The sequence below is a fragment of the Ptiloglossa arizonensis genome, chromosome 10, assembly GCF_051014685.1.
Source record: "Ptiloglossa arizonensis isolate GNS036 chromosome 10, iyPtiAriz1_principal, whole genome shotgun sequence".
Lineage (NCBI taxonomy): Eukaryota > Metazoa > Arthropoda > Insecta > Hymenoptera > Colletidae > Ptiloglossa > Ptiloglossa arizonensis.
The window spans coordinates 5,673,386-5,697,582 of record NC_135057.1 but is presented as its reverse complement, the minus strand read 5'-3'; the positions used below and the strand labels follow the sequence as shown (position 1 = coordinate 5,697,582).

At 35.8% G+C, this 24,197-nt stretch overlaps 1 protein-coding gene across 2 annotated transcripts; it reads left to right on the top strand.

The window, feature by feature from the left end:
- Window positions 1–1,447: 1,447 nt before the first annotated feature.
- Mtg (mind the gap) lies at window positions 1,448–24,102 on the top strand. Of its 2 annotated transcripts, XM_076321645.1 has the most exons (8): window positions 1,448–1,815; window positions 15,605–15,739; window positions 18,347–18,456; window positions 20,154–20,594; window positions 20,992–21,237; window positions 21,854–22,173; window positions 22,516–22,696; window positions 23,333–24,102. In XM_076321645.1, the coding sequence occupies exons 1-8, from the start codon at window positions 1,776–1,778 to the stop codon at window positions 23,597–23,599; spliced, it is 1,740 nt and encodes a 579-aa protein (XP_076177760.1). In that variant the 5' UTR covers window positions 1,448–1,775; the 3' UTR covers window positions 23,600–24,102. The 2 variants fall into 2 exon arrangements, with proteins under 2 accessions (XP_076177760.1, XP_076177761.1); XM_076321646.1 differs by lacking the exon at window positions 15,605–15,739.
- Window positions 24,103–24,197: the final 95 nt, after the last annotated feature.

Below are 24,197 nucleotides of genomic sequence, written 5' to 3'. Positions count from 1 at the left end.
ATGCTTAGAAACGCAGCCATTAAACCTTGACCTAGTCTTCGTATTCGCATGGTCAAGTGCATAATAGTAGCTTCTAGAACCGAACCATCCGTTTAAATGAAAGTGGCTATATTCAATTACACGCACTCTTAGAAGCTCTGCATATTTTTTAAAGCGCAAAATATTATTATTGAAACGACACCCGCAATTTGAAGAAATCAAGAATAGAAACATTGAGCTTCTCGACGCACCTATGCGAAGTAAAAGGCACCGATTTCACTGTAAAATCGGTGCAACGGAATGCACTCTTACGTCACTGGTTTCATGCCCGGAACTTGGACTATTGGTAAAAATTATAAACACGCGTAATAACTTTGTTCAATTTTGATCCATCATGGGCAGGGAAATTCAACATGAAAAATCTATTTTCGAATGGATTTTATTTATATCAAAAGTTCCTTTTATCGACACAAGATATTGTCAGAGTCTAGAAACCTAATTTCGTTGACTCCTTTGAATATCAAATGTCGTTTAACAAACATGTCGAGTACCTTTACCTTTACGCTTCACTCGGATCCGAATTCCTTTTTCCAAGATTGGCAACAAAGAATCATAGGTAAAATTGATTTTTTTACCTCGCGCCAAAATTCTTCTTCCAATTGCCGGAGTTGTCCCGCTGTCACTCACAAAGAAGCAAGTTAGGGGGGAATAATAAATGTCGTGTATCGTATCGTTTAAAGACCTACTTGAAAAAACCAGTCGATCCTCCTTGCGGGCCGATCAATTCGCTCGACTCTGAATGAACGCACGACAATCCCGTTATCGTTTCGTCCGAGTGGGTCACCGACACCTCGACAGGATTTTACTCATAGCTGCTTCGACGTGCACGTATCAGACCTGTGCCGTGAACAGGCCGTTCTTCTTGTAGCCTGGTGGGGTTGGACAGGACCGTCTCACGTTTCTCGCCGAAGAATGGCACCGCACTCGGACTTCTTCTTTTCATGAACTTTCATTCCAGAAGTCATTAATTCGATAGAGCGTATCGCGTAACTGTAAATTCGACCAGAAGTAACAGTTGATCGACGTTACTTCCAAATATCGAATACAAAACACTCTTCGCGTAAAATCGTTCCAAGTACCACTGTGGAATAATTAAAAAAGAACCTAGCATCGTTACGCAAAAATCAACGAAACGTTTATCCGTCGCCCGGTAAATTGTTTGTTAATTTCTCGACCAAGCGTTGTGCAAGTGTCGGTAATTTATTCACGAATATATTCCACAGGGTACGCGAAACCGCGTGTATAAAATATGAGTACCAGTCTTTCGCACGTAATAGAGTATACATAACAGACGTCTATATAACGTAAAGTAATAAGACGTTCGCTAGACTTGGGCGCGAAGAGAGGGGGATCTGGAAAGTGGAGCCAAGTTTCAGCCGTCCCTGGAAACCAGATGGGGTCTGAAAGTGCCCCGCGTGTTCGCCTTCGAGGAACATATTCGTGCAGTATTAGTGTTCACGGGAACGAGTAACCTGTCGCACCTTTTTATCTCCCGATCGTCAAGTATCACGTTCGCCAGCGAGACGTAAGGACGTTTTCGCAGCTGACTCTTCCGATTACTTGTGAAAGACAATATCTCAGACGAGACGATTTTTCTTGCGTCGAACGAAACCGTGGTCGTTCCAAACGGAAACAAAGAATCCCGACGAAAAGGAAACATCCTCCAGGGGAACGTGACGCGAGGACCGTCGACTTTCTAAGCTCCTTGCGCGATTATCAAAACTGGATCGACGAGTATGAAGATCGCTACGACCTTGTTCCTTTTCGTGGTTGTCGGTACGTACGATAAGTATTAACTTCGTTCAAACGCAGCTTCTAGACTCGATGTGTTCCGCGATGCTCGACCATAAACGGTGGGATTGTTCGCTTAGAAGTTAATCGGACGATCAACCGCGAAGACACGATTTATTCATTCGACATCACGCAGGATGAATTATGTTCGAATTAAATTGTATTCAATTTTCGATATCACGCGGGAAAAATTATATTTGATTTAAATTGTATTCAATTTTCGATACCACGCTGGAAAAATTATATTTGATTTAAATTGTATTCAATTTTCGATACTACGCGGGAAAAATGACATTCAAGTTAAATAGTATTTCATTTTTTATATTACGCGGGAAAAATTAAACATTGCTCGCATTCTCACAGCGTTTCGTAACGATTTTAAATTGTATTCAATTTTCGATATTGCGCAAGAAAAATGATATTTAAATTAAATTCTATTCAATTTTCTATACAACGTGGGAAGAATTATTTTCAAATTAAATTATATTCAATTTTCGATACCACGCGGGAAGAATTACATTCAAATTAAATTGTATTTCATTTTCGATATTACGCGGGAAAAATTAAACAAACATTACTCGTATTCTCGCATCGTTTCTTAACGATTTTAAATTCTACTCAATTTTCGATATTGCGCGGGAAGAATTATATTCAAACTAAATTACATTCAATTTTCGATACCTCACAGAAAGAATTATATTCACGTTATGTTATATTTAATTTTTGATATTACGCGGGAAAAATTAAACACAGCTCGCATTCCCATAACGTTTCATAACGATTTTACACGCGGAACCCGAAATCGAACTCGCGAAACGAGGGTGAAAGTGTGGATACAATTTTGCTGCGCAATTGTCACAAAGGATCGTGAACTCTGTAATTGAAGAAGGTTTCTGGCTCGACTAGCTTCGCGATGCATAGAATACACGTTTGAACTAGAAGCTGCCGAACGCGTAGCCAACACTTCGTTATTCGCGAGCCGATCTTTACGGGTCTTCGACCACTTGCGAAATTATGTTTCATTATTGGTACACGGATATCGAAGTGTCGACGACAAGCCTCGATCTAAACGGTTTTTGAACGATCGAATTTGCGACGCGTTACGTAACGTTTCGTCGCGGAATAAATTCCATTGTTCACCGTACAAAGAACCCGGAGGAATAACAAGAAACGATTCTAATTTACGAAATCGAAATTTGTTTACGATGGAGGCTTGTACGTAGACCACGACGCCGCGTTATTTATTTAAGCGTCCTCTCGGTATTTAATCACCAGTTTTCAATACGAGGATTCGATAAAATGAGCGAAAGGAAAATTAATTTCGTTTCGCCGGTTGCTACTCGCTTCGTTGCTCTGCTAGCCGTTACATCTAATTAAGTTATTGGAAACTGGTTTCTAGAGTATTTATAATAATCTTCTTGGGTAACTCGCAGGTTTCTGGGCCTTTTTCCATCATTTACGCTTTGTATCAAAGCATATCATATTCTGTGCTATCGATCCCCTGACTTGTCTTGACCGACTGCACTGTTTACTCGATCTTACCACTCAAACTACCCTAACGCTCGATCTTACTATTTACCGAACTTATCTTCAAATAATTACCGTCTGTCTTTCCTGCGGTGCTAATGGCCCAGCTATTATACAGGGTGAACGCTGAAATCTTCCGACAACAGTGCAGGGTACTTTGTAAATACGATATTGCATATTAAATTCTACAGGATGAGGTTACAAGCTGAACGTGAGCCTACAAGTTTCATGCTCCTTCGCGGGTCGGTAAAAGTAATTTTCGATAATTTTACGGTTTTCTTCGCGGCGACCTAAGCGTGACCAAACTCGTTGTACGTTACATCGCGATATTACAGGGGTACACTATTGTTTCACGGAACGTTTTATAGAAATTCAGATTATCGAAGGTTCCGACTTCGTTGAAAGTTTTAACAAAATTTAACACTTTTCAAAATGGTCAGCCAGTTTCGGTATTAAACAAGTGTACTTTATTACGTCCACCCTAGATTTTAAATAAAAATGAAAGAAACAAAGTATGGTAGTATCGTATACATTCAACTCGTAATACTAACACATAAATCGAACTTACGGTGAACTATAATTTTTTGTTCCTCCTCAGTTTTTCAAAAATCTGAAAACGGTATGGGAAACCAAAACGCGATAAAACACGCTCGTTTCACTCTTTTCGAATTCATAAATTTTCATTATTTATTTAACAATCTCCTCGTTCACGTTTCATATTGTACAGTACCTAACGAAATGTACGTTAAACTCTAGACACTCAGGGATGTACATACATATGTAAATAAGTTAGAAAATAACTGGTATTCGAAACACGTTTAACCGTGTGTGAGATTACGAATTCATTTTGCATGTGTAGATATACTTGTTAATAGTTACAACTCTATATCGGATCGAACCGGTCCGATTTACTTCGATGACGCTGGTTCGTTCAATTTAGACGTAATAGCGAGTGACGTTTACCGCGTTCGTCAGTTTCAACCGAGTGCAGTTCGTATAGAAGTCGGGAAGAAATTTCTCTTTCGCACCTCTTTCAAATTCTGTCGTCTACGGTGTTTAGATTCACGCTTAACACGTTGCACACCACGTTGGTTTATGGAAATCGACGCTCCAAAGTTACAACGATTTTCTAAAGCGCTTACGAGACTCGAACTATGATACTTGTAATCTTTTAAATAGCGTTACTTACGTTAATAATACTATAAAATAACAGGTACACATTCCCAGCGATTCTCTAAAGTGTTTACAAGACATGAATTCTGATACTTGTGAACTTTTAAATAGCTTTACTCACGTTGATAATACTATAAAATAACAAGTATACATTCCTAGCGATTCTCTAAAGTGCTTACAAGATACGAATTCTGGTACTTGTGAACTTTTAAATAGCTTTACTCACGTTGGTAATACTATAAAGTAACAGGTACACATTCCCAGCGATTCTCTAAAGTGTTTACAAGACATGAATTCTGATACTTGTGAACTTTTAAATAGCTTTACTCACGTTGATAATACTATAAAATAACAAGTATACATTCCTAGCGATTCTCTAAAGCGCTTACAAGATACGAATTCTGGTACTTGTGAACTTTTAAATAGCTTTACTCACGTTGATAATACTATAAAATAACAGGTACACATTCCCAGCTATTCTATAAAGTGCTTACAAGACACGAACTCTGATATTTGTGAACTTTTAAATAGCGTTATTTTCGTTAATAATACTATAAAATAACAGGTACACATTCCCAGCGATTCTATAAAGTGCTTACAAGATACGAATTCTGGTACTTGTGAACTTTTAAATAGCTTTACTCACGTTGGTAATACTATAAAATAACAGGTACACATTCCCAGCGATTCTCTAAAGTGTTTACAAGACATGAATTCTGATACTTGTGAACTTTTAAATAGCTTTACTCACGTTGATAATACTATAAAATAACAAGTATACATTCCTAGTGATTCTCTAAAGCGCTTACAAGACACGAATTCTGATACTAATATATAATATATAATACTATAAAATAACAGGTACACATTCCCAGCGATTCTCTAAAGTATTTACAAGATACGAACTGTAATACTTGTAAACTTTTAAATAGCGTTACTCTCGTTAGTAATACTATAAAATAACAGGTACACATTCCCAGCTATTCTATAAAGTGCTTACAAGACATGAATTCTGATACTTGTGAACTTTTAAATAGCTTTACTCACGTTGGTAATACTATAAAGTAACAAGTATACATTCCTAGCGATTCTCTAAAGTGTTTACAAGATACGAACTGTAATACTTGTGAACTTTTAAAGAGCGTTATTCTCGTTGGCAATACTATATAATCACGAGTACACATTCTCAACGATTCTCTAAAGCGCTTACAAGACACGAATTCTGATACTAATATATAATATATAATACTATAAAATAACAGGTACACATTCCCAGCGATTCTCTAAAGTATTTACAAGATACGAACTGTAATACTTGTGAACTTTTAAATAGCGTTACTCTCGTTAGTAATATTATAAAATAACAGGTACACATTCCCAGCTATTCTATAAAGTGCTTACAAGACACGAACTCTAATATTTGTGAACTTTTAAATAGCGTTATTTTCGTTAATAATACTATAAAATAACAAATACACATCCTCATCGATTCTCTAAAGTGCTTACAAGACACGAACTCTGATACTTGTGAACTTTCAAATAACGTTACTCTCGTTAATAATACTATAAAATAACAGGTACACATTCCCAGCAATTCCCTAAAGCGCTTACAAGACACGATCTGTGATACTTGTGAACTTTCAAATAGCGTTATCGGCAAATTATCGAACATCTCGACCTTTTACGCTACGTTTCGAATAAATATCGGGGACATCCTTAAGCATAGAAAATTGTCTAAGCGTTTAACGTGTTAACGAAAACGTTTTTACGTTCCTCGTAAAACGTCAATTCCGATAGAGCGAACGAGGCGTATACAATGATTTATAGCGAGACATACGACGAACTGGTGTCCCGAACGGGTACTCGTCGAAAAAGTAACAGTAACGTCGATGGTAGTACGCATCGATGCGAACTAGAAAGTGCAAAAGTATCGGTTTTCATTTGCTGAAAATATCGCGATCGGAGAAGAAGAAAAGAAGAAGAAATAGAACAGATCACCGACGAAAGTAAGCAAATTGCCGTTGTCTCGTCGATTACTGGCACGATCGAGAAAGGGGAAACCGATTCGATGCACGTCCGATGGTAATTACACGTATTTCGTCTTTTCGAGCAATAGGTCGTGTAATACGCGAAGATATAATAGAGAAATGTAGGTCGAAGGAACACGGAGACTCTCGCTCCTGTTACGAGACTTTTCATTGGCAGGATGCAACGTATTCACTATTATCGTGTCAATTCGAACACGACACGTAATACGGCGGCAATCTTAGTGAAACTTTCCCCCGCGTTTATTAAAACAATAACTTTCACGTTGGGTTTTAAGGTATTAATTACTTCGTGCGTGGTAAAAATACGACATACTAAGTGGACGTTGTTTAGCGGGAATTGTGGGTTTTTATGAGCGGTCTGCTTCTGAAAGATTAAAAGTCGGCGTGTCGTAGGAGATTATATCCGTTGGGAGTAGAATCTATGTTAGCATACGTCAAAGTGGACAGAAAACGTTTATTAAATACAGTGTAAATTAATTTTTAGAGTCGTAGATGATTTAACGACACGCGATCTTTTTAAATGCGTGTGATTTTATACTATGAAAAAGTCAAGTCTGTGTTGAAACGTAAGATCTTTTCATGGAAACTGAAGTAAAATTAATTTGAAATGGTCACTTGTGCTCTTCCAAGATTCATTCACCAACTTGTATTAATTTCTCATTTTTTAATTACTTTTGCAATGTCTCTAAATTCTACGATCCTGTCCCTTTATCGTTTTGTATTTTATTAAATGTAAAAACTATTCTATTGTACTTGTAGCAACTGGATCAGAATAGTTGCAGTTAAATGGTAACGCTGCAGATTTTTAATTTTCTTTAAAGATATTGATACCAAATTGCATTCTAAAGATCAACAGACATCCGAATCCATTAGGTAACAAAATTTTAATAATTATTTTCGTCCAATTCACGATCACTCGATAAAATGACGTTAAACAAAGATACAAATTTTGGAGTCTGGTACAGACTTTACGGGACGACGATTGCTCGATTCCTATAATTTTCTCACTAAGATTTTGACGGTTGAATTATTTGGGGAATCGGGTCAGCAACGGGTCTACGTGAATGCTTCATTTCTGACTAGTTACTTTCTACCCACCTCTGACCATCTTTCCAACGTTCCAGTTCAGACAATCTTCAAAAATGAATCGATCGTAATTATATCCGATCGTAAACGAAAAGTACTTGACGTCGATGTCCAGAGTTCCTTAACTGTCTTCGAACGATTTATTTGAAAAAATTACGAGCTTTTACTTTGAAAAATAATTTTCTATTCTCTTCTTCGTGAAAAATTACCGATCTATTAAAATCGATTCGAAGAAGTGGCTTAAGAGAAGGTTCTGTATAAAAAAATAAAAAATTATTTTAATTATATTTATAATTATAATTGTAAACTTCCTGTCAGTTCGTTTCGATCTACCAGACAAGTACCCCACGATAACAGAGAAAAGATATTGGCTGGCCACTTGTTTGCGAATTCTTTACAATGGTTACCACGAGAAGAGGTTCTCGAAGGTGTGTCGTTCCCAAGGTAAAGGTAAAGGCCGTTCGTGGGAAAGTGTTGCGCGAGTTCTACGGGCATCGTTACGTCGTTTCGCGTTAGTCACGAGGTCTTTTAAACGAACAAAAGTGAATTTTACCTTCGTCAATGGCACCCGCGTTGCTCCTGTCCAATTACATCGTGACTCGTTTACATCGGGTCAATTCCGAGATGAACGGTGAAAGTATCCTTGAGCTTTGTACCGCAAAAGTCAACGTCCTCGATCTCGTTACAGATTAGAATCCGTGAATGGGCGTGTACCTTGAACAATGATCCATTCCACGTGACAAAAGGTATCTATCGAATCAACGTTGAAATAATTCCACGAAATAAGAAACTGCAGTTGCAGCCTGTGCAACGTTCTATCGACTTTTTCCATCACCTCTCTAGAAATGAATCAGAGCTCGTCTCCGATCTCAATATCATTCTTGAACTTGTAAATCGGAGCTACGAAACTGTTACCGTTATATTCGTGGATTCAACGAAATGAAATATTCCCAGGAGAAAAGAGCAACGTTCTTCTCTTATTCGTTATTTTAATTTTCCTTGTTGATAGACGTTGGAAAATCGTTCTTTTTGTACTGTTGTCAAAACTCTTTCCCTTTAATAAGAGATCGCTATCGTTTCATCTGCTCCACGTTTTGACAGGTTGATCGACGTGCACGCGAGCTGTCACTACGGATGAGATTTCGAAAATGTCAGGATACGACTAATTCAGACGATCCGAGCAAGTGGTACTGAAACGAAATTTCTACTCCGCGATTAACTCTGTCCATTGCAAAACATTTTTCATGCGATTCTCTCCGTAATAGTATACACGACATATTCGTATAAATGGGAGAAATGGAAATGTGTGATTTTTTGGCGTTTGATTTTCTAATTAAATGTATTCTGTGATGGTCGATTAAAATTGTTCTGTTACGTGTTGGGTTGAGTAATTGGTTTGTTTTGTGTTTTAATTTAAAATAAAGCAGTCCACGACAGGATATATACATTGCTAGAACTTTAAATAGTTTACAGCATGGAAGTATTGATAAGTAAAATAAAAGGAAGAAAAATCGTAATAAATTATATATTATTATAAGGAATAGTTTAATCTAGATGTATAGTTTAATTAACATTGACATTTATTCTAGAATTTAGTTATATTTTCATTGATTAATGATTAAAGTTAATCTCAGATTGAACAGTAATATTCTAAAGATGATCAGAAGAAGATGATTGAAAATGTTAAATACATTACTTGTTACTACGTATTGTAACAATTTTACTTACTTAACCAGCTATTCGTTGTGAATATCCAAGTGAAATGAACTATAACACTCCAATTTGAAACACTAAAATGATAATAACATGGATACAAAGTCAAGTATGGCAATGGTTATGTAAACTCTGTTATTTTCGCCTGTTGAATCCATTCCCTAAATCACGCCTACGTTTTATGTTATGAAACAGTCTGTATAATAGAATCGAAGAGGCGTTCATTACTACGTACGCACATTCACTGGAAAATATTTACAATTAAATTACTTAAAGGGAACAATAGAAGAATATGAATCACAAGATATCAAGATATTTACATTCTAATGCTCGTGCTACAGTTCACAACGTAGCTTCTTGGTTATTGTTTAAATGCAAAGCAATATTTACTCTTGTAATTTTAGTTTCAATTACGGTACTGAGAATTCACTATGAACAATGATAATTACATTATCTTCAGTGTTTAACGTTACTATGCACATAGCTCTTCTTATTTCCTGTAACCGTTTAATTGACATCACTTTTCAGTCTCAGAAAAAAGAATCACTTATCACTTATTATTGCTGATAATCATTGTTCATATTGCCAAGTCTTCGTAAAATTTTTCAACTAACAATTGGGCCATACTTTCCAATTCAATTCCTGAGATATATCTTTGACAGTTACAATTGGGACTTGCACAATATTCTGCAAAATGTCTTCATCCAATTTTACGATTCTACTTTCACATCATCTTCGAGATGATAGTCGCGGATTAAAACTTTTGAAATCATCACGAACACCAATTTTTACCAATAGCGTTCTCTTCGTACACTCGACATACATTTTTCGTCATTACAATTAGAGTACTGCCCGATTTGAACTCGTCCAACATAAGACGACCAATATGCTCTTTCGTCACTCATATATTCAACCTGCACTCGTTAAACTCTGGTACGATATCAAAGAGACATGTCCATTTGTACTAGTATTTATAACAAATGGATGTACATCGTGTCTACTTTTATTTCTTTACCTCATTGTCCTCGAAGAAACTTATTTATGCGACGATTTAATAAGATGTGTAATCCTGCAAACTTGCGTTACAACGACATCGATTTCTTTTTTTAATTATACGTACCAATTAAGAAGAAACTTGATTTACAGTTTATTGGTCAATACCTAGAATCGACGGTATATAAACGAGTTATCCGATTAGATAACTTTGCATGCATAAGTTCTCATTATTCGATTTCATACATTGGCTAATAATATCTCATCAATGATAAAGTATAGATTTGCGTTAATGTCGAACTATCGGAAGATAGAGTTGTTACAGTTAATCATGAAACCTGAAATGCTTTTCCTCGACAACTCGGCCAGCTCATGGTTCTGTCGTGTCAGGCTGTGTTAAGCTTTCTCGTTCGAAAATTTCACCGTGTCCGAATACGCGCAACAAAATTTCTAAAGAATATTCCATTCGTCACGTGGTTACATTTTTAGCGGTTCCACTTGTTCTCGCGACAGTTGTGAATAGAAAGAGGCGTTTTACATTTTTTTCGACGACGTTATGTATAGATTTCGTCAAATTTCGTCAAATTTCGTCATTTTTCGACACCGTGTTACAACTTTCGGATATCGCCTCCTCGTCCAGTTACGAAACACGTACGAAATGGATTATTGAATAGGTAAGAGGTCTATAAGATATCAGATATACCAAAAACGTGAAAAATATACTCGATAAATGAATGAAATAAATGAAAAATGAAGGAAATAATAAATTTCCTTACGATCTTCTAAGTGCTTATCGATAAAAATTCCATTACCGTGGTGATTTAAAAAGTACAAAATTAAAATTTGTCTTTATCTTAGTTTCTAGATTACTCCTCGAGTTGATTAATTTTTTTTCGTATCGTTCGTTGAATTAATTCCCGTTCGTCGTTTCATCTCGTAATTTAATTGTGTAATTTACATAGCTGGTGTACAGCAACAAAACAACCGTTCTATCATTTGGAGAAAGAAATACCCGATAAATGAATGAAATAAATGAAAAATGAAGGAAATAATAAATTTCCTTACGATCTTCTGAGCGATTATCGATAAAAATTCCATTACCGCGGTGATTCGAAAAGTAACAAATTAAAATTTGTCTTTATCTTAATTTCTAGATTGCTCCTCGAGTCGATTAATGTTTTTCGTATCTTTCGTTCGATTAATTCCGTTTCGAACGTTGGTCGTTTCATCTCGTAATTTAGTTGTGTAATTTACATAGCTGGTGTACAGCAATAAAACAACCGTTCTATTATTTGGAGCGTGAAGGGGAACTGTCAAGAAAATTGAAACAAAACGGAATAAAAGAAACCCGGAGTCCAGTCATTATCAGTAATCGCTCGTGTCTTGAACTTACCCAATGAGATTTGCACGATGACGTAACTTTCCCGCCCTCGCGAGGTACGAACACGAAACAAGGAACTGATTTTGGAACATGAGGGACCAGTGTTGGTCGCGTGACGTGGTCGAAAGATCGACTCGACCTTTCAAGTGGGTCAGTAGGCTGTGGCCCAATGGCACGCCTGAGATCCGGCAAATCTTTTCCGATCACAAATTCCAAACGTTCCTTTCATAAACTTTAGAACATTCTCTGAACATGTTTGGCAGAATACGTAGAAATCTAACGTGGACTAAATTTCCGTACAGTTGACCGATTAATTGTCTAAGCAAGTCTGCTTAAAGTGACAATTCATCGATAAATACGTCGTTGAATCGATACGTTGAATCAATTTAAACTTTAGAACATTCTCTGAACATGTTTGGCAGAATACGTAGAAATCTAACGTAGATTAAATTTCCGTAGAGTTGACCGATTAATTGTTTGAGCAAGTTTGCCTAAAGTGACAATTTATCGATAAATACGTTGAATCGATTTAAACTTTAGAACATTCTCTGAACATGTTTGGCAGAATACGTAGAAATCTAACGTGGACTAAATTTCTGTAGAATTGACCGATTAATTGTTTGAGCAAGTTTGCCTAAAGTGACAATTCATCGATAAATACGTTGAATCGATTTAAACTTTAGAATATTTTCTGAACATGTTTGGCAGAATACGTAGAAATCTAACGTGGACTAAATTTACGTAGAGTTGACCGATTAATTGTCTAAGCAAGTCTGCTTAAAGTGTCAATTCATCGATAAATACGTTGAATCGATTTAAACTTTAGAACATTCTCTGAACATGTTTGGTAGAATACGTAGAAATCTAACGTGGACTAAATTTACGTAGAATTGACCGATTAATTGTTTAAGCAAGTGACAATTCATCGATAAATACGTTGAATTAATTTAACTCGCGTCTTCTCTCGTTTTAAATGGAAATTTTTTTGTACGATTAAAATGAAATATTTGTCTGTTCCAAGAGCAGAACCGTTTTAGAAACGTCTATTGAATATAATTTTTATTCAATCTTTGATGATGGTACTTTTAAATTTGTCGATAGGGCTATTAATTTTTATTATATTTTCAAATTTATACAACATTTTCTCGGTTCACCAGCGAGTAATTTTATTGCAAAGCCTCGAGTGAAGGATTAGAAACGTTTTCTGTGTCATCAATTAACCTGTTTCGTTAAATATTTTGTAAATATCAATTAGAAAACAACATGAAAAACATTTAATACAAAAAGTTGATCTTTGGGGGATTTCATCCAATTAGAAAATCGGAAATGCATGTAAAGTGAAAGAAATTAGTATGATAAAGAATACGTTTTCATTTTTTGTTCCGTTTTTCTTTTTTGCAATAAATTTAGAAACTTCTACCGTATCAAGACGGTAAATTTGTTGGCATTAGAAGCAAGCATTACGTAAGAAACATTAACTCAACGTTTCGGGCATAACTGCATGTTCTCTTTGGAAGATATAAACCACAGCGAATTATACATAATTTTATTTGATGTCTTTATTTCACCGTAAAAATAAACAAGAAAGTGGTTATGCCACAGCGAATGGGCGGTCTTCAGCAACACTTGTTTTACGACCTAATCTCAATTACTAACTATCATACTATAAGAGGATTATAACGAGCGTTAAAGAAAAGTAAAATAAAATTGTAAACGTGAAACTGAAATTACGTATATACTTGTTTTTATTTCTCGTAGAAGATAATCAATTTCGAACCCACTGTTTACTCTCAACGCCAAATATTTAAAATTGTGAATTACTTATGCATGCAGAAAATACGCTCGATTCTCGTTCGAAAAAACGTGTTGTGAATTTTTCATTTCATCGGTACGTGTACTGTAATTCTCACATCGGACTGTATGCACACAATCTTTGTTTGAACTCTCTTCGATGCTACAGCGCGGTCTTTTCTGTCATGTTGCTGCGGAGAACCGCAAATAAAGGAAGATTCCTCGTCTACCATAAGAAAATTCCATTATTCTTGACACTGGGGAACGTTTTGACAAAGAACATTAGAAACCAGACGTACCGTTAACACAGCAGACAATATCCAGAATGTGTAATTTTTAATGACTGACTTTACCACGAGATTGCCTTCGCGATGAGCAAACAATTTCGTGTAAATATTACGCGGTAACATTCTTTTGAAATAATCGTAATTATCCACGGGCAGAAAACAATTCTCGTGCAGTGTGCCTCGTCAAATGTAACACGAATCAGCGGATACGAGGTGATTCTTCGCGAAAATACAAATCGAAAATGTGTAAAAAAATTTTGTAGCAAGAAGCTTCGTTTTCGAGAAAATCAATTTGGACGATTTTTTGGGTCACGCGTACGATCGAATACGACTTTCTCAATGTCTGACCATGACTCGTTATTTCTATTTATGTTAGAGTTTCGGAACAGCGTTATTGACGCGATGCTACTTGCTTTGTGACGATCTTGCTGTATTCCGACTAGTTAGAACCGGGTGAAATGAATAATATCGCGTCAGTGTCAATATTTGAAAACACTGACACAAGTAGTAATAATAAGTAGGCAATGGACAGACGCGTTAACAACCATTCGTATTTACTCGCACGAGTGCCCGACAAAGTTTTCGATTTTTTCACGAAAACGAAACTTCTCTGCATTTTCGTTGTATTTTTGCATAAAACAACACACACGTACCGGAGGTGTTACATTCTGCGAGATACAGCGTATGTAGAAAACAAATTTCAGAAGAGAAATTATGTTTCGTTGATGTCACTAAACTTCGAGGGTTTCGGTACCAGGCACGTGCTCATTTTCATTCTATTTCATTTTGTAAATAGATAGCAACGTGGACAATTCTTTAAACACTATTTTTTGAAAATTAATCCAACCAGAGTTACAAAGAGAATCGAAACTAAAGAGACTGTGTACACGAGCAAGAGGATTGTCTTTGGAATAACAACAGGTCCCATTCGTTCAGGGACTACCTCCTCAGACACTTATGGGATAGATACACACACGTTTTATATGTGCATAAGGAGATTGCTCCTGAACGAGTAGGACCCACTGTAACACAAAATGCAATCTTCTTATACGCGTACTGTACGTTTCATTCGCCACTAAATACGTTCCAGCTATTCGTATTTCGTCAAACTGTCATCACATTTAATCGAATATCCATAATTGCTCGAATCTAACACGACGTTCACAGATCAGAAAGGATCAATAGCACAGATCAGGAATCATGGATTAACGGCCAAGAAAAAGTTACATAAAAGTCGTCTATTAATCGATTCGAAATGAATGGTGTCACGTCGGTCGAAATCGTCCACAATTAAGTCCCTGTTAACTGATCCAGCTCGAAATAGCGAACACGTGTAACTTTCCATCGTAATAGCTTCTGTACAACTCGACATTTTTATGCTAAAAATCTGGTTTCGAAAAAATACCAACTTTCTCCGATGGTATTTTATCAATTCGTACACACGTGTCTCAATTTTACGATATTTTCCTTCACGATTGTACGATCGAATGATTTAAATCTCGTTTAATTCATATTTTCGTCGTTGCTTTGAGTGCAATCTAAGGGCTGAAAGCTTTTTATCTGGATCGGAAAATTTGTTCAATCGTTTGCAAAATTCAAGGAGAAGTAATTGTTCAATTTAACGAGTGTCTCGGAATTGATTTTCAATTATTTGAAGGGAAGGTGTGCGTTGCTCTGTTACGATGGAAAATAAAATTCGGCTCCGATCGACGCGACGTGATCAGTTGGATCGTAACAGGGATCCATGGTGTTCTTTTCTTCCGGTTTGGTTGCAGGATGCACGTGGCGGAAGACACTAGGGACATGCGTGTTTCAGTCGGACTTTGGTTTTGCGCTAAACTGCGCCTTCAAAAAGTCCGGCCTCTTTCGAGTACGAAATCTTGGAGGTGTCAAAGGCTACGTCGGCCTGGGTGAGTCGAAACAAACACCGATGCCAACGAATGCAACGTTTCCGGTGAAATGATCATACTAAACCCGACGCTGTTGCAATGGTAATCACGCTTGCAACGTGTCCCTCTTAGGAAAGAGCATAACTCTTTCGGAAGAAACTACTACATGTACAAGCATATGATATCGTTTGAAATTTCGTGCATCGCCTCTTTGCACTTTGTAGAATATAAATTTACTGTAAATATCGCTGTAGTATTACTACTGTAGTATACTGTGGTATGTACTAATAACAAGTAGTTTAATAATTGTTTAACATACCCCTCCGTAGAATACTGTACATTTGATCATTAATAGAAAAGCATGTGTATAAAGATAGCATTGCTGATAAATATCCTTGCTTCGTCACGGTGGATGGACTCGTTTTTCCATTATTTCTTGCTATTGCAGACAGGACAGTCGGATTCCAAGTTGTTCCAGTTTTTTTTTTTACAATGTCGATCAATTTTTTCCCCGTAGAATAATATTTCGTTGCGAGAGATTTCTTATCCTTCGAATCGGTTTTAGAGTTTTAACGGCAAATAACTGAGCGAAATTGAGTAAGCGATAGTTTCTGAAATGATTTGTCAATAACATACTTTCCATTACTGTTTGCATCTATTAATTATTTTGCCCCTTAATTTCACGAAACGAAGAGGCAACGTTTTATGTGTCATCGCGTGCGACTGGTTACGATACGAGGATCGGACTATTAAACACTTTGACCTATTTTATCATGTAAACACATTGCAATAAATTAATAGGTATGAGTAATAATGACCATTTGATACTTTTTTTTTAGTATTCATTAGTTGGTTTTTTTTGTGTTCATGACTCATATCAATCTGAGGTTGGATGAATGATTGTATAAGTGATCGTAAAGTTCGGATTATTTAGAATACCATATGGTATAGAAATATTCTGGGACAGACAGTAATTTATAGTTTTAAACAGGGTAGATCTATATTCATTAGAAAAACTATTATAAAAATTACTACATTTTTTGGTCGATACAAATCTATTATTATTAAATATTCTTTTTCAATTGTTTATGGTCATCTCTAGAGTTTATTAAACTTAATACACACAAATCAAAATCATGTAATATACATACAATCTAATGTCGATGAATAAAATTTGTCTGAAACTATAATAACCTCTACAAATCCGAAAATTTCATTTATTTATGAAAATAATATACATACATTTGTCAATATATTTTAGTTTATCGTGGACGACGAGAAACTATTGTTTGGTAAGAATAAATTGTGTTTGTTGACTAAGAAATCTCAGTAATGCTTTTTATGCAACAAGTTTCTCGGTATAAAAATTCCAAACTGTTTGAAATTGTTTAATTCTTAGAATTTGGAAATTTTGTAGCCATGTAGTATTTACAGTACCTAGATTCGAGAAAACGAAATTCGTTGCACGTTCGCCATTAAATGAAATCCTGAAATCGGGAATAAATTCAAGGTGTATCTATTTCTCCAGGTGCGCAATCGGAGATTTGTACACATAAATAAATAATCTTTAGCGATTCAAGATCGTTTCATACGATCAAGCGAGGTGTATCTCGTGCGCCAGTGAACGATGAAGAAAGTGAATGAGTATGACTCGTAGATCGCAATTAATCGTGTGGAGCGTGCGTGAGCGCAGCGATGACTTTCAGTTTGCATCGAGTATCTTCCTAACCCACTTCTATCGCGTTTTTGCGAACAATCCGGTGTGAAAAAACTTGGCTTATTATTCTCTACCTTCACCTGGTCCCAATGTAGGAGATGTCACCGACAGTCGTGAAAGATGACGCCTCTGATGAAAGCGTAATTTGCATTAGTCACGTGTATCCAAGAGATGTGGAGTCAGTCGATGGAATCAAAAGAATCTTTCTGTAAAAACACACGGTTATTTGCAAGTTTATGGCGCGACGTGAAAAAATGGTATTCATTCTTACGCAATACGCGATTGCTCAACTTCGGCCCATTCTTCGAGGTTTCTTCCTTTGACACAGTGGTTTCTAACCCCCTTGGACCAATGACACTCGCTGTATGCATAATTCGAAATAAAAGTACGTGCGTTAGATAAGAGGATTTGTCTGAAAGAAAATCGTATTTGAAATATTCCGTGCGTTACAACGATTAACTAGTCAGTTCATGAGAATGAAATATAAATGTTCAAAGAAAAAATTCACAAATGATTCTAATGCTAAATTAAAGTTTTTATTATACTTTAAGAATTATATGGTGTTTGAAACGTCTTCATCGATCAATTTTAACGATCGTATCGTTTAATATTACACGCTGAATTTTATTTCAGTAACTAGAACATACTTCAGTGGCTAAAATATTCGCTATTGTATTCAGTTAAAAAAATGCAGTAAATGCGTGGTATTGTTCGTCTTGGAAAAATAACTGTTAAGTTTTTTGTAAAGTTGTGCTGGGCAGTTCCATTGTATTATAGAAGCATTGAGTTACACGACAATGAGTACAGAGAAACGTGTTATTAATCAATATTCAATATTGAATATTCTGAATAAGTATATAACGTACAGTTCATATAGTTGGGATTGATATTGTTATTATTATCATTTACAGGGTTCTCCGTCGGCGATGAACTGGGTTTCAGTCAATCTTTGACGAATATAGAGTCTACCAAAAGAAGAAGCGTGCAAACCAGAGGCAATGTGCCATCTTTTACTAATGCGGTGAGAATTTTAAAATAATAAAAATAAAATGTTTTTTCGATGTATACGATGCAAAAGTTAATATTTGTATATTTAATATAAATATTATATTTTATTTTTACTCGACAAAATTACTCGATAAGTGTTAGGTAATTTTTTTCGTATTGTGAAATTTAAATTGTGAAAAACCGAAAGACCAATTTGGCCAAATGAGAACAAATTACGATCTTTATATTCGATTATATAGTGTTGATACATCAATTGTACGTAAATGTGACAATATGGAACATGCACTACTTAATTTTAAATTCGAATAAGCGAACTTGTAATCATTTTTTTACTAAGCTAGAAGTCCTTATTAGATATCGATATGCAGGAATCTGCCTTGTATAAACTAGTTCAAGGAAAGTCTGTGACGAACAAGGAGACGACAACTATGGCAGTTGAAAATATTCCATCGTGATTCTCATACTTCCACTCTGTATTCTACCATTCTTTCATTATTCTTGGCATTAAATAAATCTATTCTAGTTGCAGGTGTTCTGTATGTTTTAGATTATTTTTCTTGTGAAATTGTAAGCTACATCCAGTTGTGAATTTTTATTGGATACGTAATTGGAATTCAATGGGAATTCTATTATATGTTAAAATTTACAAACTGTTACAAATGAGAAAATAATTCTTCTAGAAAATAAGATATAAGTTCCTTTTGAGATTTTTTCTCAAAACAAAATTTGAAATTTGTGTTATATTCTTGTATAAGAAACTCGGTTGCTCGTTAAATTTTATAAATTTCGAAAACTGTTTAAATGTACTGTTAGCATTTCATTTCCTAAGAACGTTTGTTTAAACGGATATCACGCTTTTGTTTCTATTTACAAATTATTCCATCACTGGTTCAAACGAGCTTGTTCTCTATTACTGTGGCTCAATGTAGATGATTTAGACTTGAGAATATACGATCGACCTTGTGGTAATTAGTGCATGTATGTCGATATAGCTCTTTTCGCGTGCAACTTTCTGTAACAATAACCTGACTTAGCACAAGGTTCGCGTTCGCACGAATACACAATGATGCAAACAATACACTGAAAGGCTATAAAAATATAGAAAATAACGATACATGTATTAGAGTGTTTCAACATTTCTTATATACCTCGTGTTTGTTAAGGTCGAGGTGCAAGTATGAAGTTTAATGTCTACGATGTAATTATCTAGAAGCAATTTCAATTACTTAGAAACCATACTCATTTCATAGCTAACTCTAGTAAAATCATAGAGAAATCCTTATTTACATTATAAATCCCGATCGAGAAGTATTTTCTTTTCTGTCGTACTCAGATTATACGTATATGAATACTAATAAGTATTATCTTCATCCATGCTCTGTCATACATAAAATTTACTAGTTGGTTCAATACAGACCAATTATTAGCTAACTCTACTCAACTAAAATCTTAGAGAAATATTTATTAACTATGTAAATATCGATTGAGAAATGTATCTTCTTTCTTCACAGTTGTTTAGAACAACTAAGAAGTACTAAGAAATACTAATGACTGTTACCTTCAACCCATGTCCTATTGCACACATCAGACACATCAAGTACACTCCCTGATTCAATATATGCCAATTGATTCACTATCTAAAAATGATAGTAATAAAAATATATTTATTTGGAGAAACGTTTTAAACAAGGAACGAATGATCTGTTTAAGGCGACCAATCGAGACGATGTCAGACAACACGTGCAGAACACTCGACAAGTGGTGCCTCCTTTCAAACCTTTGCCACCTGGTGCAGCACGACCGATTGCTCAGCAACCGGAACGTCAGAAACTAGTGGTTCAGCAGAACTCTACGGTTCTGAGGACTATACCGGCACCAGCCCTATCAGCAACGCAACAGGATGTGATGAGACAGCAACAGCAACTGGTGCAACAGGAAGCGAAACAGAAGCAGCAACAGAGGCTACAACAAGAGGCATTTGCGTTGCAAGTGTTGAAGCAACAACGGCTGCAGCAACAGGAAGCTATGAGGCAGCAGCAGTTACAGAAGGTTCAACAGCAACAGAAGCAGCAACAGATGGCGCAACAGCAAATGGTGCAGCAACAGAAGCGACATCAACAAATGGTCCCCATGCAAGTGAAGAGAGATCAGGTATTTGTGATTGTGTTTGTAGAGATTTAGTTCGAATCTCTGAGATTGCCATTACGATGAAGTATTGCATGTGAACATAGTTGAAACGAATTTTTTGCAAAGTTTATTCTATAGACTAGTATAATAATATATATATTCCAAACATAGATATTTTAAATGAACGTCGACATCAGTCTCCTTCGATATAATATTAGCGTAGCAAACATGATTGTTTTGGTACTCACTATTATCTCAACTTCTCTTGAACATATTTCAACAAGTTTGCTCAAGTCTATAGTTTTAAATAAAAATTTCTCTCCTTAATTTGAGCCTTCCTCGAGGAACCCTCTATATAAAATGTGATTGTTGCTTCTTAAAAATATGACAATATTGTATACTTACTATACTTATTCGATAGACGCCACAGATGCTCGCAGTTGCGTCTGCAGTGCCAGGAAAGCTGCCTAACATTGTTGCTGCGATCCCACCAGCTGCAAGCATAGTGGAAACTGAAATTACATCGAAACCGATGTCTTCGGGTGGAGGATTGCCACCGTTCATCTCCATGCCTCAATCGTCTGCACAGTTGACCGATCGAATTAGCAACAGTCCTACTGTTTTGAAGGATTCCGATAACGAAGTGTCTAAAGATGACTACAATCAGGTAAATATTTCTGCTTCAATGATCTTGGTAACACTGCAAACTCGAGTTAGAATGTTTGAACACTTGGTCAAACTCTCTTGGACCTAGGAACCAAAATTGATTTGTGCTATATGTCTCAGTCGATTTGTTGAACTAGAATTAGGTACTTACTTCTTGGGTACAATCCAATCGTACAGAATACATACTATACATTAAAGATTATTCAATTGTTGGTCTGATCTAGATCGATAAAACGACTAGTGTCATTTTTAACACTGAACCATTAATTTTGAAGTATTGCTGCTTTTGAAAAATACACCATTAGTTTTATTTTGATCGAAGGAATTGGAAAGTGTGTCAGTTGTAGAAAAGTTAAACTGATCAGTAAGAATGTCTGTGTAAGAATCTAATGCTAGTCAAGAATTAACATAAGCTGAACTGAAAAGTAGTCTCTCACTTGACAGTCAAGAGAATTTATTACAAAGGGTTATGTACCTTATACTTAGAACAACGTAGTCTTTTAAACATTTTTGAGTATTGTATTGCAGCTATTGAGATTTTGTTGACTCTGTGTTAATTATGTCGAATATAATCTAGAAAATGTTCAAATCTTTCTCACTGTGTATTTAATTTTTAGTTACCTTTACCTGGAGATGAAGCTGCTTCTTCCGTGAACGAGATGACCTTACTTTCTCTCCATCCAATCTCATCAGAATCTAGCCAAGCTTTCACACAACAACAAACAGAGAAACGACAATCGCTACCGTCGTCTCTACCGTCTCTAGCACCGATTCAAGGAATGGAGACGTCCTTAAAAGCTCTAGCAGAAGCAAGCAACATCACTCTAGAAGCTTTAGAAGCAGCGATTCTGCTCAGGCAGCAACAACTCTTGCGAAAGCAACAGGGACCGACCAGCACGACTACGAGCACGACGACGACGATGTCCCCTCTCAAAAAGTAATATAAACTAATCATTGCATTGTACAGTCTTTCAAATGATTATTATCGCTAAATTATCAAAGGAAGACTCACGTGATCTTAAAGGGTTTCACGCGATGAAATTTATCTATAGAGACATTAATTATTTCGTCGATCGTTCTCTCAATTTTTTATTCTGTTTAGTGATCAACTAAAGATTGTAATTTATGATCAGTACACCAGTTTAATATTAGCATCTCCAGAAATGCATGATGATATTAGTTGCAATGTTGAAATACCTTTTCGAAAGAACATGGCTTCCAGCATCAAATAGTGTGAACTGTAAAAAGGACTATGATTAATTCTTCCTTTATTTTCCAGTAAATATAGTTCTGGAGCTACTAAGGTAATGAACGCACCACGTGAATATTATCCGTTGGGCTACGATAAGAACTTCGATGATAATTTCGCCAGTCGCGTAGATCTTCCGGATACGAGCTTTTATTGCGGCGATCAAAAGCATTTTCCAGGACTCTATGCTGACGAGGATCTTGGATGCATGGTAAACTATCATTTCTTATAAATTGCAAGAAATACATATTTCTGTACAGTCGAAATTATTGATTTAAACATTTTTCGATTCTTTCGTAAGATAACATGTATAGTACGCGCGCGAAAAGATTGATTTTGAGGTTATGAGTCCTATTCGTTTAGGGACAATCTTCTCACGTGTGTACAATAGTATAATTTAGAAATGGACCAACTTTTATTTGGATAAAATCAATCGATGTTTAACGATTTATTCATAACGTTTATTGGAGTGGATGGTTAAATTTTTGTTCGTTTGTTGTAAAACATTTCATTCTGGAATTGAAATTCTAATTTTTATTCAGCGAGTAATAGATACAACTTTTACTTAGATCCTCCATTAAGGTTCGTGACTTGTAGTGTAGATTATTTACCAAAAGTATGAGTCAAGTTGTTACAAGTTGTTAGTAACAGAGCTAAATACAAACTAAAAGTAATTTTAGTTTGTATACCTTCATAATGTACTTTTATCAGTCATAACATTTACGACTAACAAAAATATAAATTTCCTCGCTTTACAAAGTAATCGTGTTACTTTTTTATGTTATTCATGGATACATATCAATCGATAAACTTTCAGTAAATAATACTTTTTCATTCGTCTGTACAGGTTTTTCATGTCTGCGCTCTGACAGACGATGGATTGATTATGAAGAGCTTCCTGTGTCCCGAATCGACGTTGTTCGATCAAACGATCCTAAAATGCAATTGGTGGTTCTACGTTGACTGCAAATCTTCGAAAGGCTTGTACGACAGCAATATTCCGATAAGCAAGAGTTATCAATTGATGAAAGCTCTGGCGTTCTTCTCAGCCTACAAAAACCATGAAAACAGTACAACCAATGCTCAAGAAAGCTCCGAAACCGAGAGCTCCTGAATTAATCATAAGGATCTTGAATCGTCAATCTTAGTATAATAGTTGGGCATCTTCTCTATAGATTTTAATCGGTTCTACGATTGCCAATTAATGTTCCTTTAATCCATTAAGTCTCGACTTACATTAAATTAACTCTCTTATCTACTGGAACCTCGTGCTATTTTATCTCTCTTGTCTCGACGAAAACTTTAAAGCGACGAATGTTTCTATGTTTCTTTTTTTTTTTCTCTTTTAATGGATGGTCTTAATGGGTTAGATAGAACTTGTAAACATATAAGACGAGGGATATACTTCGATAGCTTTTCGTTTAGCGGTGCAACGATTATTTTTCAATAACGATGAACACACACGCTGCCGTTTCTATCCCAAACGATAAGTATGTACATATAATTTATTCTATTAGAACGTAATAATCATAGGGATTAATTTTTTACGATAACGTTGTAAATAGTTATACGTTGGTCTCTTCGTTGATATGGATTGTTCAATAATAATTCTATTTTTCCGTATTCGTTGGACGTATTTCTTTCTACGAATTAAACTTACCACGAAATTATAAATGTTCCCCTTCGATTGGTCGTTGGCACGATTTCGAGGT